The sequence below is a fragment of the Callorhinus ursinus genome, unplaced genomic scaffold, assembly GCF_003265705.2.
Source record: "Callorhinus ursinus isolate GAN/ISIS: 27379988/994484 unplaced genomic scaffold, GSC_fseal_2.0 scaffold77, whole genome shotgun sequence".
Lineage (NCBI taxonomy): Eukaryota > Metazoa > Chordata > Mammalia > Carnivora > Otariidae > Callorhinus > Callorhinus ursinus.
This window is the reverse complement of record NW_027397139.1, coordinates 1,795,596-1,812,323: the sequence shown is the minus strand read 5'-3', so window position 1 is coordinate 1,812,323 and position 16,728 is coordinate 1,795,596. Positions and strand designations below refer to the sequence as shown.

Sequence of the window (16,728 nt, the reverse complement as noted above, 5' to 3'; positions counted from 1 at the left end):
GGGGGGGGGGGGGGGGGGGTTGGGGGCAGGCAGCCCAGCCTCCCCAGCCTCCCAGCCTCCCCAGCCACGCCTTGGGCCTTCCTCCTCCCTCACGAGGCCTACGCGTCCGGCTGCCTCTGTCCCCCTGCCCTGCCTTTCTTGTTTTTTAATAACGCAGTTTCATTCTAATGTATTTTATTATTTTTATTTGTTATTCTTTTACATGAGTCATCTCGTTAACCTTTATAATATTGCTCAGTAGATATTACTGTTTCCACTGTGTAGATTATCACCTCGGGGAAGGCTGTGCACTTAGCGTGGCTCTCTAGTGTGAAGTTGAAATGCTTTCCTGTATTAACCCGACCTTTTACTCAACACCAGCCGGACTGAACAGATACTGGCAGAACTAGAATGCATGTGCTTGCTCTTGGCTTTTCCCTCCCAGGAGCCTCCTAGCTGAAATTATGCCCTTAGCCTGAATATGCAGATAATTTTTCTGCATGATTAACATGGTTTTTTTTTAACACACTTTTTTAAAAATCGAGATACCATTCACATACCACAAAACTCACCCTTCCAAAATACACAATTCACTGGTTGTCAGTACACTCACGGAACTGTGCAGTCACCACCACTGGCTAGTTCCAGAACATTCCATGACTCCAGAAGAAACCCTGTCCCCATCAGCAGTCATCCGCCATCCCTCCCCAGTCCCCAGCTCCCAGCCCCCACGTGCCCCCTTCCCGTTCGTGGATGAGCCTGTTCTAGACGTGTCACACACGTGGGATCATACCCCGTGTGGCCTTCTGTGTCTGGTTCCCTCCCTGAGCACTGTGGGCTCAGGGTCCATCCCTGGGGCAGCGCGTGTGGGTGTCTGGCTCCTGCTGGTGGCCATTTTCACGTGTTTGTCCGTTCACCACCTGATGGCCGAATGACGTTCCCGTGTGTGGTGGGTGCATTGTGTGTATCCGTTTATCAGTTGATGGACATCTGGGTTGTGTCCACTTTGGCTGCTGGGAACATACTGCTGAGCATGGGTGTGTGCAGATTTCTGTGGGGACGAGAGTGTTCAGTTCTTCTGGAGATAGTCTCTTTTGTGCCTTGTCTGCCTTTTGACTGCTTTTAAACATTTGGGTGCAAAATGAAAGGACTAGGGTTTATCATCAATTTCTTTGACAGAGTAAGGCTTTCCTTTTATTATTTATAAAAATAACATTTGCTTTCGGTTCCATTCATAAGGATCAGCCGCACGCGTTGTAAGTTGTAAGGTGTAAAAAGTGTGGAGCAGCTAGTAGAAAATGCCCACATTACGTGGGAGGGCTTCCGTGCCAAGGACTGGATGCAACCTGACGTGTTTCTCCGCAGTCCTGCGTGTGCCTCACACACAGGGCGGCTGCATGAAGCCCAGAATCCCAGAATTGGCAATCATGCACATACTCTGTGTGAAATGCTGAGCATTTCTTTGTAATTATGTCCGGTATTAAGTAGTAGTCTTTAGCGGTTGAGAAGTAGTCTATAACATGGATGATTTCTAACCAATGTATTATTAAAATTGTTGGGCATTTAGGTTTTTCCAATATAGTGGCATCATTTTATAAAGTTCCCCATTATTTCTGTTTACAGTTGCTGGGGAGGTTAAACAGAAATGTGTAGAAAACAGCCCCTCCCACCATGCCACCTTTTAGAGGTAAACCTCTATTTGTAAGTCAGTACTTAGATTTGTTTTGTTTTGTTTTGTTTTGCCAGCTTTGCCTTAAACAGATCTAAGTTCTCATTACAGTATCTTTTAGCCACGCAGGGAGAATTTAAGAGACCTTTTCCCTGGTAGCCTCGTGGCACTAGCACAGTGCAGCTCTCCTTTCCCTGATCCGTGAGCGGCTGTGGTTTTCCGGCCCGGCCGGATTTCTATGTTCTCTCTTCAGTTGACGTTAACTTGTTGGTGTGTTTCTGTGGATCCATGTTCTCCTCTTCCCGTCTGTCCTCTGAACGGCTCCGTGGCAGACTTCCTTCATGAGGACCACACGACAGACCCTGACCCCAGCCCTGAGCCCTGGTAGCTCAGCGCTGCCTGCCCCCGCCCCCCCGGGGTCTGTTCTCTCGGGGGTTCCACGATCTCACTGCTCGGGGCCCCTCCTCACCGCCTTCCCTTGCACCCTGGCGTGTAGACATTGGGAGGGCAGGTCCTGGCTCATCTTAGTCCCTGTGATTCCTGCCTTTTTGTCTGGGGAATCGGGCCACGTCCCAGCTCAAAACGCTTACCCTGGAACTGCCTCGAGAGTTACTGTCATAACTCTAGGTGCCCTGAGCACCCCGGTTGAGAGTCCTGTGCTCTCAGGCTGCAAAGGGAGAGCATGCGGTGCCCCTAGACCACAGACCACCTCTGATTCGAGATCATTCCTGGAGGCTGGAAGTCTGAGATCAAGGTGTCGGCAGGGCTGGTTCCTTCTGAGGCCTCTCCTCGGTGTGCAGACGCCCCCTCCCAACCTCACGTGGTTGTTACTCCGTGTGTGTCTGTGTCCTGACCTCTTCTTAGGAGGACACAGGTCATACTGGATTAGGGCCGCTTCCGTGACATCATTTTAACTTAATTACATCCTTAAAGGTCCCTGTCTCCAAACCCTGTTCCCTTCTGAGGTCCTGAGGGTCAGGGCTTCATCACAGGAATTTTAGAGGGACAGGGCCTGGAGCAGGGGAGATGCTCAGGTGACTGTTGTTATGAGAACCGACGCATTTCTCAGGTGTGACAAAACAGAGGGAAAATGTGCTGTACCTCAGCAGTTGCCGGCTAGGAAGACCCAGGTCATCCCCGGTTGAGATCTGTTTCTAAAGCTCGGTTCTTTCTTCATAAAAATTCTTCTGTTGGCCTCTTTGGGTGGACGTCAGGGAACGTGTGAACCTCTGAAACTGAATTCAGGCTGTATGCGTGCATGTGTGCATATGTATATTTTTGTTTTTTTATTGGGGTGAAATTTACATTAAAAAGTAGCCATTCCAGGGGTGCCTGGGTGGCTCAGTCTTCAAGCGTCTGCCTTCGGCTCAGGTCATGATCCCAGGGTCCTGGGATCGAGCTCCGCATCGGGCTCCCTGCTCCGTGGGAAGCCTCCTTCTCCCTCTCCCCCTCCCCCTGCTTGTGTTCCCTCTCTCGCTGTGTCTCTCTCTGTCAAATAAATAAAATCTTTAAAAAAAAAAAAAAAGTAGCCATTCCAGAACGCACTGCTCAGTGGCGTGTGATCCATTCCCAGCGTTTGTGCAGCCCCCACCTCTGTCTAGTTTCAGAGCGCATGCATATGTCTTTTTCTGGGGAAAGGATGCTTGGTTTGGTTTTTTCCTTCATTTTTTTTTTTTTATTGCGCTAAAGTACACATAATATAAAATTTGCCGTTTTAACTGCACAGCTCCGCGGCATGAAGCACACTCACACCATCCTGTAGCCACCCCCACCCTCCGTCTCCAGAACTTTCCATCTCCCCACGCGGAGACTCTGTCCCCATGAAGCACAGACTCCCCGCCCCCTGCCCCAGCCGCCCCCCTCTCCTCTCTGTCTCTGTGGACGGGACTCCTCTGGGGACCTCCTGGGAGTGGGGTCCTGCAGGATGTGTCCTGGGTCTGGCTCTTCTCACTGAGCACATTGTCCTCATAGTTCAAGATCCGTGGTTTTTAATCACATCCTCAGAAGGGTCCCTGCTGCCTCCCAAATGTTCCAGAACCTCAGCTCTTCTCCGGGGTGTGAGCGGCCAGGCGGGAGACAGCTCTGCTCCCACACAGGCTTTCCGATTGTTGATCTGTTTGGGCTGCTCCCCTACTAGATGTCGGTCTCAAAACGAACTCGAAAGGCCTCCAGCGACCTGGATCAAGCCAGTGTGTCCCCATCAGAGGACGAGAACTCAGAAAGCTCATCTGAGTCAGAGAAGACCAGTGACCAGGTGAGCAGGTGGTTGGCTCCCGTGGGTGGGCGGGCAGGCAGGTGGATGCCCGCATGGGAGCCGAGCAGTGGTCAGCTGGGGGGCCCTTGCTCAGCCCCCTTCTCTCTGCCCAGGACTTCACCCCCGAGAAGAAAGCTGTGGTCCGGGCGCCTCGGCGGGGCCCCCTTGCGGGACGGAAGAAAAAGGTAGAGGTGTTTTGTTGTTTTGTTCCTACCTGCCTGACTGTGGGAGACCCCGAGAGAGCCTCTCCATGGTCACCGGGCACCGTCCGTGGTTCGAGTCGGTCCTTTTTGGAGGAGGGTAGGTCATAGGCCACAGGGAGCCCTTGGGACCACCACCTTCCACCTTCCACTTTCTACCTCTGCTTCCGCTGATGGCTTCAGCCCCTGGTTCCTGAGCTCGGTGTGTGCAGAGCACTTCCCTGGGGCCGGACCCGCCATGCCCCCGCCGCTCCTGAGAGAAGCGCAGAGGCCAGTTTGGGCGATGGGGTGCTAGAGCGCTGGCCTTGGAAGGGAGTGAGGTGCCCCCGGCCATAGTGTGTATTCGAAAGAGCTCTAACCGCTGGAGAAACCAGTGGCCCCCCTCGTCCCCCTGCACTCTGCCAAGGAGGAGAGGAGGCCCTGGGGCTGTCACATGCCACGACTGAGCCGGACGATCAGGGTGCTGCAGGCACCGCGGGGTGGGGGGGGGGGGGGGGGCCTGCCTGTGGTTCCCAGCCAGCGGGAGGGGTTTCTGGTCGGAGGGACCGTCTGGGGGTTGGGGGCTGCAAGGGGCACTGAGGCCGGTCCGTGCTCTGTGTTCCTCTCGCCTCCATGGCCCGGCCTCTCTCAGAAGGCGCCCTCGGCCTCCGACTCCGACTCCAAGGCAGAATCCGACGGGGCCAAGGGCGAGCCGGTGGCCGTGAGCCCGTCGGCGCTGCCGCGCTCCTCCTCCTCCTCGTCCTCCTCGTCCTCCTCGTCCTCCTCCGACTCGGACGTGTCTGTAAAGAAGCCGCCTCGGGGCAGGAAGCCAGGTAGGGTCCCCGCGGTGTGCCCCCTCACCTCTGGCGGCCGGGGGTTTGGGGGTGGGGGGGGCACCCACATAGACCAGGCCGCCGCCCCCTCCTTTCCTGCAGCGGAGAAGCTGCCACCAAAGCCCCGCGGGCGGAAGCCGAAGCCCGAGCGGCCCCCGACCAGCTCGAGCAGTGACAGGTGGGTGCGCGGCGGCAGGCCGGTGACGGGGCGCCCCCCCCCCCTCGGGGGGACGGGGGTGGGGGCGGCGGCGCCCGGCCCTCTGCAGCCTTCCGACCGGCCTGCGCCCCGCAGCGACAGCGACGAGGTGGACCGCATCAGCGAGTGGAAGCGCCGCGACGAGGAGCGGCGGCGCGAGCTGGAGGCCAGGCGGCGCCGGGAGCAGGAGGAGGAGCTGCGGCGGCTGCGCGAGCAGGAGAAGGAGGAGAAGGAGCGGAGGCGCGAGCGCGAGCGCGGGGAGGCCCCGGCGGGGGGCAGCGGCGGCAGCAGCGGGGACGAGCTCGGCGACGAGGACGAGCCCGTCCGGAAGCGAGGCCGCAAGGGCCGGGGGCGGGGGCCGCAGTCCTCCTCCGACTCGGGGCCCGAGGCTGAGCTGCAGAGGGAGGTGCGTCCCGGGCTCCCCCCGGGGGCGGGGAGATGGTGACCGAGGGGCTGCCGCACGGCGCGGGCGCCTTCCCGCAAGTCAGCTCGTGACCTGCAGCACCCGCGTGCCGCGTGCCGCGTGCCGCGCTAGGGCTCCGGGGCCGGGGTGTCGCGGTAGAGTCGCGAATGAGACCCAGAGACCCTACCGCGAAGGAGCGGACGTCAAAGCGAGGGAGACGGGACGACCTGAGATACGTTCCAGAGTGTTCATTGCTAAGGACGAGAAAGGGTCGGGGGGCCGCAGCTGTCGGGTGAGGTTTTCTGTTTTAGTTAGGGTGAACCCTAGAGGCTTTAGTTGGGAAGGTGCCGTTCAGTAAGGATGGGAGTGAAGCGAGAGGTGATCTGGGAAGATAGCGCGGGGGGAATAGCACTCTAGGCAGAAGGCACGGTCCGAGCCAAGGTCCGAGGGCAGCACTGGGTCTGGTGTGTTGGAGGAATAGCCAGGAGGCCCGTGTGGCTGGAACAGAGTGGGTGAGGAGGAGAGAGGGAGGAGGGGAGGGTGAGGAGGGGATGGGGCAGATTGTGCGGGGCCTCGGGAATCAAGGGGAGGACCTGAGTTTTTACCGCAGTGAGTGGGAGCCCTAGAGGGCTATGGGCAGAGTCGGACCTGACTCGGGTGCTCACAGGTGCCCTGTGGCTGCTGTGGGAGGGAGGGAGGGAGTCTGGGTGATGGCGAGCAGTTAGGAGGCCTCTGACGACTGGCAGTGACCATCAGGTGCCGTGCGGTCCCGCAGGCCCGTCCGCTCCCCGCTCTCCCGGCACTCACGGCCTGCCCGAATCTGAGCCTGACTTTCCAGGCCTGTCACCTTCTGGATGGGGTCTGCTTGACGGGAGGGTGGGGGAAGCAGGACGACACTCTGTTCTTTCCTGTCTCTCTTCCTTTGAACACAAAACGGGGACCAAGACCCCTGCCACAGGAGAAATGTATGCGACGGGGCTGCCCCACCCATCGATGGAGTGTTCCTTTAGGGCCTGAGAGGCTGCTGCCTGGGGATGGGGCCGGACGCAGGAGTCCTTCTTCCCCTCGCATCCTGCCCGTTGCGCCAGGTCCCGACAGTGCACAGGTGGTGGCGGGAAGTGTCAGGCCGTACCTCTGAGGAGGAGAGCTCCCACTGCCCCCACTGCCCACCGTTCCCAGCACTCCCTTTCTCTGGCCACTGTAGGCAAAGAAGGCAGCAAGACAGTCACAAAGCACAGAGCCCGCAAGGAGACCCAGCCAGAAGGAGAAGAGAGGGCGCCCTGAGGAGAGGCCCCGAGCCAGGTCAGCACCCGTCCTGCCTCTGCTCCCACAGCTACCTGGGGGCCCACCTGCCCCGTGCTGGTCCCTGCGGTTCTCAGCCTCCTGGGGACCCATCACCCATCACCCCTTACGGGAGCGACCCGATTTCCGAATTCAGTCTTGGAGGTAGAGCCAATCCAAGAGTCCCGTTCTTGGGGCCCCATCAGCTTACGTAGGAACCATTGCTCCAGGACTGTGATTCTGCCCCCAGGGTCAGCACGCCGTGTCTGTGGTCCTCACGCTGGGGGTGCTCCTGGCATCGAGGGGGGCCAGGCGCCTCCCCTCCCCCCAGAGAGTGACCCGCCCGATGTCAGCAGTGCCGAGGGGAAGGACCGTCCCCCACACCAGTGGTTCTGAGACTCTGAGTCCGAGGCCCACCAAGGCAGGGGACACAGCGCCTCTCCCTGCCCACTGGCCAAGTGAGATTCTGGCATCAGTGAGGGAACCTGCCCGTGGAACTTCGGCAGCTTCTGCCAAGTAGAATGTCGAGTCCAAGCTGTGGAAACAGGCCTTCCGTCATTGACGGGTGTCAAATTGGGGCACCTTTCCGTAATTCGTTCACTCGGGTTTCTGTTAAGTAGCCACTAGCTCTCAATCGTATGTTCATAATGATGCCAATTCGGAGACTTGATACCGTTTACCAGCAAGAACCGGAGGAAGGGCTGCCATCCCTGGTCACTTCAGGTGACTGCCTAGACCAGGTCACCACGGGCCTGACCCCCCCCACCCCTCCCGCTTCCAGGGCCCCCTGAGGGTCTCCCTCCCAGTGGCTGCGGGTCCCCCACCACACACTCAAGAGGCTGGCAGTGGCCGGGTTGGGGCTGCTGGACGGGAGTCCAGGGCGGGACTAAGGGGTGCGACTCCACAGGCCTGCGAAGGTGGAGCGAACCCGGAAGCGGTCAGAAGGCTTCCCGCCCGACCGGAAGGTGGAGAAGAAGAAAGGTGAGGGGCCAGGTCGCTGACAGGGAGGAGCCTGAGCCAACAAGGGGCTGGCTCCTGTCACAACAGCGGTGCTAGGGCAGGTCCCCGGCTCTCTCTGATGAGGGGTCGTGGGAGTCGGTCGGGTGTTGGGGGGCCAGGCCTGGCGGCCCCCGCAGCCCTGCTCAGGCCCAGGTGTTCCATTCTCTCCTGGCCCCAGAACCTTCCGTGGAGGAGAAGCTGCAGAAGCTGCACAGCGAGATCAAGTTCGCCCTGAAAGTTGACAATCCGGTGAGGCCCTCACAGGGCACCGAGGCCACGTTGCAGCCACTTCCTCCGAGCCAAGCAGTCCCCCTGTCCCTCGTGTCCGGAGCTCCCTTAGAAGCCTCAGGAAACTGAGGCAAATCCAGGGTCTTTGTTCTCCTGGGTGTCCCCCCCCCCAGAGGGCCCAGGTTGGCTTCCTCAGGTACATTGCTTGCCAAGCAGCCCTCCCAAGCGCTGCGTCCCGACCACTGTTCCTGGGGTTCCCTAGCACTCCGCCTTCCACCCAGGGAGTCCCGTGGGGCCCCGAGGGCTCCCTCAGCTAAGGTGCTGCCCCTCCTCACTCCCCTCCTAACCCTGCAGGACGTGAAGAGGTGTCTGAACGCACTAGAGGAGCTGGGGACCCTACAGGTGACCTCACAGATCCTCCAGAAGAACACAGATGTGGTGGCCACGTTGAAGAAGGTACGGTGGGAACCCAGCAGTGGAAGGGGCTGGTGGCAGGCGAGGCAGGGATCTGCCCAGGGGGGCTGGGCTCCCGGCCGCAGCGGCCCTCAGTCCAGGAGGACGCGGGCGCACTGGCAGGCCGGAGTGCCGGGGTCCCCTGCGCTGTGCTGCCGGGGTGGTGGCGCTGGGGGCGGGCCTGTGGCGGGGGGTGAGACCAGCTGCATCTCCTGAGCCAGGCCTCTTGCGGGCCAGATCCGCCGTTACAAGGCCAACAAGGAGGTGATGGAGAAGGCCGCGGAGGTCTATGCCCGGCTCAAGTCTCGGGTCCTGGGACCAAAGATCGAGGCCGTCCCGAAGGCGACCAGAGCTGGGGTGGAGAAGGAGAGGGCCGAGGTGGAGAAGGCCGCGGAGGCGCTGGCCGGAGAAGAGGCTCCCACGGAGAGGGCGGAGGTCGAGGCGAGCGCTGGTGAGCAGGCACCGCTCGGCGCTCCCCCCCCCCCCCCCCCCCCCCCGGCTAGAGTGGCATGTTCCTGCTGGCACGCTGCTTGCCTGGCTGTGTTCCCAAGGTCGCCGGGGCCTGGTGCGCGCACATACCTGAGCTGCTCGTAGCCCCTTGGAGGCAGCACGGGAGGCCGTGCGTTTGTGCGTGCGGGCCCTGTGTGGGAGCATTGCTGGGGCAGGCCTCGGGTCGGAGAAAGAGGCTGTCTCCCACAGGCAGGCGAGAGTTCTGCCACTGAAGCACCCGCGCCCCACGGGTGTCTCCCACAGGGACAGTGGCACTGGCCCTTGCCTAAAGGGAGGGCGGGCCTTCTTGCTGGGGTCACGTGGTGCCCGTGGAGCTGCTGAGAAGTGTTCCTTCAGACTGGGGCAGGATGGCGCAGCTGAGGCCTCAGCAGGCCCAGGGACAGCCTGCAGGGGGCGTCGCCTTATTTCCGTGCCCGGCAGGCTTTTCCGCGTTGCCGGTGGCCGCTCATTTACTGGCTCCTCCCTCTTTAGGCTTTTGTGTGTTTCGCCGTCCAGCAGGTGTAGGGGTGGGGGGTGTGGGCGCACGGGATCAGGGCCCTCGAGGCAGGCGGGGCTTCCTTTAGGGCCCCTGGCCCCAAACCAGTGGGCAGGGTTACGGGGCCCCATGAGCCTCTCTCCCGCCAGATCTCTCCGCCCCGGTGAATGGCGAGGCCACGTCCCAGAAGGGGGAGGGCACAGAGGACAAGGAGCAGGAGGAAGGACAGAATTGTGAGGAGGGGCCGGGCTGCGGCTCCCCCGAAGAGCCATCACACACCGAGTGAGTACCCCCGCGGGCCGCAGCCCTGGGCGGGGGCCGCCTCCTGACGAGGCCTCCACTGTGTGCGCTGCTCGTTCTCGTGAGGGCCACGGGGAGTTGTCCTGCGCGCCGGCCTCCCACCCCCACCTTTGCCGCTGACCCCCGGGGGCCCCGTCGAGGGAGCTCCGTGGCTCTGAGCTGCTCTGGGCCCCGCCTCTGGGAGGATGGCTTCCTCTTAGGGCCCCGGGAGCGGGCACAGTGGGCTGCTTGACGCTGAGGATCCCGCGCCTGCCCGCGCCTGGCGGGGGTCCGGCTGGGGCAGCGTAGGGGGCCCCGGACGTGGGCTGCACTCCCGGGGCGCTGGGTCTCTGTCGGCGGTGGGAAGCCGGAGGGCTCACCCCCGCCCGCCTGTGCTCCCACCAGCAGCGCGCGGGAGGGCCCCGAGCTGGATGCGCCCGGGAAGGAGCGGCAGGAGCACGCGAGGGTGCGGATGGACTCGGAGTCCCTGGACGAGGAGAACAGCTGAGCCCCGGCGGCCAGGCCCACCCGGCACACGTAGACGCCCCAGGCCTGCCCCGGCCCCCGCCCGCCACCCGCGGAGCAGAGACCTGTTGGGGAAGCGCTGTGCTGTCCCTTTGTATCTGTCCCCTGGGTTGTTTTTCTGCCTAACTTCTGTGATTTCCAGCCGACATGAAATGACTATAAAGGGTTTTTTTAATGAAAGTCACTTTTATTGGCTCGGTTTTCTAGGATTGCTGGGGTAGCTGTCTAGGGCCCGTCCAGGGACAGAGGGTTTAAGCCACAAGGTCACCGTTCACAGCGAATGTGAACTCGGTTCTGACACGGCCCTTGCCCGGCCTGGGCCTGCAGAGCTGACGGTGAAGGAGAGGGGAGGTGGGAGGCCTTTTGAGAAGTAACACAGGCTCAGGTAGAGGCTGTCTGTGGTCTGGTCCTCTTGCATGCAGCATGCTAGAGCCCAGACATTATTGCAGGGCCTTGCTCCCATTCCTGCTCCTGGCCAGGCTGCAGGTAAGACCCAGGGTCCCCAGAAGCAGCAGCTTGGGGCATTCAAGCCACTCAGGCTTTGGGGGGTGCCGTGGGCTAGCCGTGGTCCTTGATGTTCAGAGGATGTGAGCGCTGGGGGCAGGCCTTGCTCTGTGACCTCGGACAAGTGGCACTCCCACTCTGGGCTTCTCGTTCCTCACCTGTAAAGTGACCCCAGGCTCCCAGGGCCGGCACATGGATTTGGACAGATGTGTGTGGCTCCCAGCCAGGCGCCTGCCTCCACAGTGGGGTCCGCTGTGTGTCCTCCGCCCTGCCCCTCGTCAGGTGCCTCCATCCTACCCGGGGCTGTGGTGCGGTGTGGGACTCCTGAGCCTGGTGTCCTCCCGGTTGGTCTGGCTGGACTGAAGCTCCAGTGACTGTGCCCAGTTTGCGTGAATGGCCGTGCGCCCAGCGCCTCCACCTGCGCTGGGGACTGAGGAGGGGCGGGCCCGAGAGGGCTTCCCCACCCACCCCCCGTGTCTCACCATGGCCGGCTCCCAGGAACTAATGACCACCCTTTGGGGAAGGCTGGCCTCGTGTCCTGAGCTTGGAGCACTCCATTGTTTCTGAGAGGGGGCCGGTATGAGGGCACCTCAAGCCCTCCTTAAGGGAGGGAGGTAGCCTGAGTTGGGGGGCGGTTTGTGGGTGGGATACGGGAGCTTCCTTGGCAGGGCTTCCCCCAGCTGGAGGACAGGTGAGGCTCAGTGAGGGGGAGCCTCAGCTTCCTCACGTGCCACCCATCTCGCGTGGCTGCCCTGGGCATTTAGGGACAATGTGGCTGGGAAGGAGGGGATGCTGCGTGTGTCCCAGCCCGTGTTCGCCAGCCTGGGGGGAGTGTGGGACTGTGTTGAGCACATTTTGTCATATACCCCCTAGGGCCCCATCCCCTGCGGGAAAGACCTCTCGTTCCTTCCTCAGCCCAGGGACCTTGGGGACCACAAAACATCAGCTCTGGGGGGTGGGCCGAGGCCACAGTGGGCTGCTGCAGCTTCACCCTCAGAGCCCTTTGGCCACACTGGGTGTCGGCAGAGGCGGTAGGAGCCCGCGCCGGGTGACAGTGGCATTCTGGTACCTTCTGGTACAATGGAATACGGTTTGCTGAGGGCTGGGGTGTATGCTTCTGGAGTGAGGGCAGTGCTCCAGGAGCCCAGGATGATGGAGGAGCCCCTGCTGTGCCGGTAGCTAAAGGACCCAGACTGGGGTGCCCCAAAGATAAAAGGGTGCCTTGTGGAGGCTGCTGACTGGAGAACTTTCTAGACCTAGGCATGTCTCCACTTCTCTTTCCTAATTGGAGTGCTTGCTTGAGACCTTCAGGGGAAGGCCCTCTGTCAGCGGTCTTAGCAGCCCTGGGCCCCTAGGCCAGGAGAAGGCCCAGCGGTGCTTGGGAAGAAAGGGCGGACGGCGTAGGCAGGGCCAGAGCTGGGTGCGCGGTGCGGCTGAACTCAAAAGTCCTGGGTGCCCCCACGGGTGCCAGGCAGCGCCAGCCTGCAGGGTGCAGACCTTCGGGGATTTGGAGCTGGTTTGGGCTGGGGAGAAGGCTCCGCGGAGGGCTTCGTGGGCAGGAGGGACCTACAGCTGCTGCCCAGCAGGGTGCAGGGCAAAGGGCCCCACCAGCCAGCAGAGCGGTGGGCCATGCTGCACACTCTCCAGCATCTGCTCCAGCTTCTGCCATGCCTGGCCCACGGCCCCGCGGCTCTGGGCCAGGCGCTCTGCCGGCAGCTCTTCCACGGAGCTGGCTGAGGAGATGAGGCCGTAGAGCTCACAGAGGCTGTGGCGCGCCTGCCCGACCTGCCGCTGGAGCTCAGAGGGGAGGCCCTGGAGGCCGGAGGCCAGGGTGCTGAAGGCCACGTGGAGCTGCTGGATGAGGCCGCAGGCCCTGGACAGAGCCCCGGAGCCTGGCACCTGCGGGGGAGGGAAGGGGTGAGGTAAGCAGGAGTTGGGGGAGAAGAGCGGGAGCCGTGGCCCTTTGTTACATACCTCCTGGGGAGCGGCTCCCTCCACTCTGCTGCTCGGACCCTGGTCCAGCCATGGCTGGCTTTCTGGAGCCTGCTTGGCCCTTTCAATCTGGAAAGAGAGCCCAGCAGAGAAAGTACGGCTTCTCGGCGGGGTCCTTTCACACACTCTCCCCTGGGGACATTCCTGGGCCTGGCCCTAGAGCCTCGTGTCTAGACCTCGTGGCGTGGTGGAAGAGCCATCTGTGTCAGGATGGGCAATAATCCATATTCTTGGGCTTGTCAGAGACCAAATAAACTCTTCCCAGCTCAAAACCCTCCCATAGCTCCCCAGTGCCCTTTGGATAAGATCCAGCTCTTCACCATGGCCTACACTGTCTGCTCCCTGGCCTGCCCAGACCTCGTCTCCTGCTGACACTGTCACACTGCTCTGGACACGCTAAGCCTCTTTTTGTCCCCTGACCACTTCCAGCATGCTGCTGCCTCAGGGCCTTTGCACATGCTGCCTGCCCGGCCTGGAGCATGCTTCCTCTGGCCTTACACATGGTGCCCATCCGATCTTGGCTCGAGGTTGTCCTCCAGGTGAGGCCTTCCCCGGCCACCCAGTGCAGTGGCCTCTAGTCCTCCCTGTCAGATTTCATTATTCTCAGAGACACATCACTGTCGAGTTATTGCAGATGTTTGTTTCTTGCCTGTTTATCTTCCCCCCCTTGGGTGGAGGTAAAGCTCTTTTGGCAGTTTTCCTTCCTTGATTGTTGGGTCGGTCGCCAGCACATAGGAGCCTCCCTATCCCCACCACCAATCTCCGTGGTCCCAGCAGCTGGGGGGTGGGGGAGGCAGCACGTGGGCCAGGTGTGGACTCCCAACTTGCAGTCACCCTCCCAGCGCGCGCCACGGCAACTCCCACCTGGGGCCCGCTAGTCAGCTCCAGTTTCCCCCATCCCAAACCAAGCTCTCACTGTTCACTCTCAACCCACTCGGCACCTCCCCTGGGGTCCCCTGCTAAAAATCTCCCAGGCAGAGTGCCTGGCTGAGGGTTCAGTCGGTGGAGCTTGCGGCTCTCACTCTCAGGATTGTTAAGTTCAGGCCCCATGTTGGGTATAGAAGTTACTTAAATACGATACTTCAAAAAAATTTTAAGTCTCCGAGGTTCCTTAGGGTCCCTCTCTCTCATGCCCCACATCTAGCCCGCCCACAGACCGGGGCAGCCCTGCTCTGGAGGCACAACCTGAGCACAGGTGCCTCTCGCTGCCGCTGACACGAGCCCTGAGGCCCCGTTGTCTGTCACTTGCCAGGATTTTTGTGGAAATCTTACTGATCTCCTAGGTCCAGCCTGTTCTCCCTTCAGCAGCCAGAGTGACCCGCCTAACAAAACCTCTGTTGGGTCAGGCCCGTGCTCCGTCCTGGGCGCTGGGTCGGGGCTGAGCACCATCCCTGGCCCCACCCCTCTCAATGCCAGGTGCACCTTTTCCCACAGTCGTGACAGCTACGGATGCCCCCAGACATGGCCCAGCGTCCCAGAGGCCTGATCAGCCCCATCGAGACCCCACGGGATTGGACCAGTGCTCTTCAAACTGGCTCACCAGAGAGCACGGGGCCCTGATTGAAAACACAGTTGCGTGGGCACACCCCAGGGGATCCCGATTCAGGCCGCATCGCTGGGCTCCTCCCTGCGTGTGTAAATGAGGCTGATGGATCTGAACATCTGAAACTCAGCTTGGGAACCGGGAGGTTCTCAGAGCCGGGGGTCCCTCGCCATCTGCATCAGCCACCATGGGCTGCTGCTGGACTGTGTGCAGCCCGCCCCCCCAGCGTGAGTGGCAGCTCTCAGCGGTGCCGAAGGCCTGGGGGAGCCTGGGGAGCTATTCTGAGGAAGGTGCCGTGGGGGAGGGCAAGGGTCTTACCAGCTCTAAGGAGTCCTCCAGCTGGGCCAGCGCAGCCCTGGCCTGGAACTGGCTGTGCTGCAGGTGGCTCAGGGCATGCTCAAAAGCCCGCTGGCGGAAGCCAGGGGCCAGGTCACCCAGACGCACGAAATAGCTGCCGCGGTCGGCCGTGAGCACCTTTGGCTCAGGTTCGGACGCAGCAAGCCGAGCTGGAAAGGAAGACAGGATTCCTCAATCCGAGAGGCCCCTGGAAAGTCCAGGGCTTGGGTTTTACAGAGGCCAAGCCCTCCCAGGGAGGTGGGCCCGGCTATGCTGTTCTCACCTTGCTCCTCGGCATCCATGGGGTGGAAGATATCCCCCAGCTCCCCCAGCTCGTCCCGGAGCGTTGCAAAGCTCACGGCTCCTTCGTGTCCTGCATCCTCCCTGCCCCGGGTGGCCCCATGGGTGCCTGTGGCCACGGCAGTGGCTTCCCTGGCAAGGTCCAGGCCGGTACAGAGAGTGTCTGGGGCGCTGGATACCCCAGAGGACAGAGCCTCCTCGGGTCTCAGGGTAGTTTGCTCCCCTCCTTTGTCTGGGGCACTGTAACTGGGGAGTCCACTCCAGACACTGTCCTCATTACCAGGTAACCAATTCTGGATGGTCCTCACTGTCCCTTTGGCCACACTCCCTGCCCCGGTGAGCCCAGTGGACACTGCATCTTTGGTGCCAGTCAGGATGGCCTTTGAGGTGTCCATGCCAGTCTGGACAGCTCCTTTGGCCACATTCGTGGCACCGGTCATCCCACTGCACACGGTGTCCTTGGTGCCCGTCAGGACAGTCTTGGTGGTGTCCAGGCCAGTCTGGATGGTGCCCTTGGCCACGTTCGCTGCCCCTGTCACCCCAGTGGACACTGCATCTTTGGTGCCTGTGACAACATTCTTGGTGGTGTCCAGTCCGGTCTGAACGGTGCCTTTGGCCATGTTCATTGCCCCAGTGAGCCCAGTGGATACTGCGTCCTTGGTGCCCATGAGGATGGTCTTTGAGGTGTCCAGACCTCCCTGGACAGCTCCTTTGGCCACATTCATGGCACTGGTCACCCCACTGCACACAGTGTCCTTGGTGCCTGTGGCGATGTTTTGGGTCGTCTTGAGCCCAGTTTGCATGGCTCCCTTGGCCATGTTCGCTGCCCCTGTCACCCCAGTGGACACTGCATCTTTAGTGCCTATGACAACAGTCTTGGTGGTTTCCATGCCAGTCTGGACGGTGCCCTTGGCCATACCCAGTGCTCCTGTGAGCCCAGTAGATAGGGTATCTTTGGTGCCAGTTAGGACAGTCTTTGAGGTGTCCAGGCCAGTCTGGACAGCTCCTTTGGCCACATTCATGGCACCGGTCATCCCACTGCACACGGTGTCCTTGGTTCCCGTGAGGATGGTCTTTGAGGTGTCCAGACCTCCCTGGACAGCTCCTCTGGCCACATTCATGGCACCGGTCACCCCACTGCACACGGTGTCCTTGGTGCCTGTGGCGATGTTTTGGGTCATCTTGAGCCCAGTTTGCACGGCTCCCTTGGCCATGTTCGCTGCCCCTGTCACCCCAGTGGACACTGCATCCTTGGTGCCTGTGACAACATTCTTGGTGGTGTCCAATCCAGTCTGAACGGTGCCTTTGGCCATGTTCATTGCCCCAGTGAGCCCAGTGGACACTGCATCCTTGGTGCCCATGAGAACGGTCTTTGAGGTGTCCATGCCAGTCTGGACAGCTCCCTTGGCCACATTCATGGCACCGGTCACCCCGCTGCACACGGTGTCCTTGGTGCCCATCAGGACGGTCTTGGTGGTGTCCAGGCCAGTCTGAACAGTACCCTTGGCCATGTTCGCTGCCCCTGTCACCCCAGTGGACACTGTATCCTTGGTGCCCGTCAGGACAGTCTTGGTAGTGTTCAGACCGGTCTGGACGGTGCCCTTGGCCACACCCAGTGCACCTGTGAGCCCTGTGGACACAGTGTCTTTGGTGCCAGTCAGGATGGCCTTTGATGTGTCCATGCCAGTTTGGACAGCTCCCTTGGCCACATTGATGGCACCCGTCACCCCGCTGCACACAGTGTCCTTGGTGCCCGTGAGGACGGTCTTTGAGGTGTCCAGACCTCCCTG

The 16,728-nt window shown here is 61.1% G+C and overlaps 2 protein-coding genes across 4 annotated transcripts in view; one reads left to right on the top strand and one right to left on the bottom strand.

Moving 5' to 3' along the window:
• The window catches only part of HDGFL2 (HDGF like 2), a 20,470-nt gene extending 10,027 nt beyond the window's left edge, over positions 1–10,443 (top strand). The window contains exons 5-16 of one of the 3 annotated variants that reach the window (XM_025861388.1): positions 3,786–3,902; positions 4,016–4,087; positions 4,734–4,914; positions 5,017–5,092; positions 5,207–5,516; positions 6,718–6,815; positions 7,702–7,775; positions 7,972–8,042; positions 8,376–8,477; positions 8,712–8,925; positions 9,609–9,741; positions 10,147–10,443. In XM_025861388.1, coding sequence (XP_025717173.1) covers positions 3,786–3,902; positions 4,016–4,087; positions 4,734–4,914; positions 5,017–5,092; positions 5,207–5,516; positions 6,718–6,815; positions 7,702–7,775; positions 7,972–8,042; positions 8,376–8,477; positions 8,712–8,925; positions 9,609–9,741; positions 10,147–10,246 — 1,548 coding nt within the window. In that variant the 3' untranslated portion in view covers positions 10,247–10,443. Of the gene's footprint in view, positions 1–3,785; positions 3,903–4,015; positions 4,088–4,733; positions 4,915–5,016; positions 5,093–5,206; positions 5,517–6,717; positions 6,816–7,701; positions 7,776–7,971; positions 8,043–8,375; positions 8,478–8,695; positions 8,926–9,608; positions 9,742–10,143 lie in introns of those variants that run through there. The other 2 variants (XM_025861387.1, XM_073887213.1) reach the window with 2 other exon arrangements.
• The window catches only part of PLIN4 (perilipin 4), a 10,679-nt gene continuing 4,380 nt past the window's right edge, over positions 10,430–16,728 (bottom strand). Inside the window, 4 exon segments of the mRNA XM_025861373.2 lie at positions 10,430–12,666; positions 12,742–12,828; positions 14,621–14,808; positions 14,922–16,728. The exon segment at positions 14,922–16,728 is cut by the window's right edge and continues 11 nt beyond it. Coding sequence (XP_025717158.2) covers positions 12,334–12,666; positions 12,742–12,828; positions 14,621–14,808; positions 14,922–16,728 — 2,415 coding nt within the window. The 3' untranslated portion in view covers positions 10,430–12,333.